General features: G+C 38.6%; 1 protein-coding gene across 1 annotated transcript; it reads left to right on the top strand.

Moving 5' to 3' along the window:
- Positions 1-288: 288 nt before the first annotated feature.
- Positions 289-1,055, top strand: RB195_016190 (uncharacterized protein; the record flags this gene model as incomplete). The annotated part of the gene is made up of 2 exons (XM_064207231.1): positions 289-532; positions 874-1,055. The coding sequence occupies 2 exons, from the start codon at positions 289-291 to the stop codon at positions 1,053-1,055; spliced, it is 426 nt and encodes a 141-aa protein (XP_064063112.1).
- Positions 1,056-1,392: the final 337 nt, after the last annotated feature.

The raw sequence follows: 1,392 nt of genomic DNA, 5'->3' as shown, positions 1-1,392 counted from the left end.
AACATAGCCTGGGATATGTTTTCTGGAGTTTCGGGGCCATATCGATGATTTGAGCGAAGTTGTCTGAAGCACATAGGACTATATGATTTCGCTACTCTGGTGGTCTCGCCAAGAATTAGCAAGAAACGACGGGGCGCGACTGGTACGTATAAGAAAGAGCATGCAGTGTTGTTTGGTTCGGTGTAAACACAGCGTCTTTTTTTCCTGGAGAAAAAAAAACAAACTTATATTTACACAGGATTTATTACGATGCAAAGTAACGTAGGAATTTAAATGGAAAATCCGCAAATGATGGTCCGAGCGACAGAGAGAGAGAAAGGAGGAGCGCGCACGCGCCAAGCCAAGCCGACAGCGATTGCCGACGACGGCGGACCGATCCTACCGAGCACATCTATCCGCTACAGTCGCCAGAATGAACGTCAACTGTTCCGCCGGTCCGTCGGTCGGTCGGTCGGTCGTCGGTTAGCGTTCTTCAAACTTCTTCGAATCCTCTTTAGGGGATTCGACGAGGAACAGTGCAAACCACTTGTCGGTTCGTTTCGTTTGTTTTTTCGTCCGAAGCCTGCTTGACCACAATCAAAGTCAAAAGAAGTGTAGTGAATGATGATGCGGAGGAGGGCAAAAAACCCATAGATGGTCATCCACTTAAAAAGGAAACGCCGTGGTTGGTAACGGGTGCTTCTTCAACAAATTCTAGCGCTTTTTGCGAAGGCGAACACACTTCTTCGACGTTCTGTGGATTCTTTTCACGTTTAAGGACTACTGTCCATATCCAAACGAGGGAAGAAAAATAATCCTAGGTAGATGTATAGAGGAGCACACCTAGTATGTTGTGGGAGTTGTTTTAAAGAAAATTTTTTGCAAAATTCTTAGAAATTGTTTTGAAATCGGTAAACAAAAGGCAAATGACTAAAATATTATCAAGATTATTATTATTATTATTATTATTATTATTATTATTATTATTATTATTATTATTATTATTATTATTATTATTATTATTATTATTATTATTATTAAAATTGCTATTATTTATGATTAGAAGATATTATTAATTTAAACTATAATAAAATTCAACTGCCAAGAATTTCAAGGATCATCCGGAGCATTACATATTCTTTATGCTTTATTTATGTAACAATTCAGCAATTTCTAACAAAATGAGGATTTTGGTTCCGGATTCCGGTGGACTGTGGTTTTGCGTGGTCGCCCTTTAGAAAAATGCGTTTGTGAATGCTGCAATCCTCAATACGGACGGAGCACACGGGCTTTTTTCTTGAAAAAAATTATTGGCTTCGTAAGGATTTTTCTTTTTCAAATATTAAAAAAAAGCAATTCAGGTAGAAATATCTGTCGTGCGCGAGCAACTTGTAATTGTTCACAAAAAAACTG

This window comes from Necator americanus, chromosome V, assembly GCF_031761385.1.
Source record: "Necator americanus strain Aroian chromosome V, whole genome shotgun sequence".
Taxonomy (NCBI): Eukaryota; Metazoa; Nematoda; class Chromadorea; order Rhabditida; family Ancylostomatidae; genus Necator; species Necator americanus.
This window is presented reverse-complemented; position numbering and strand designations above follow the sequence as displayed.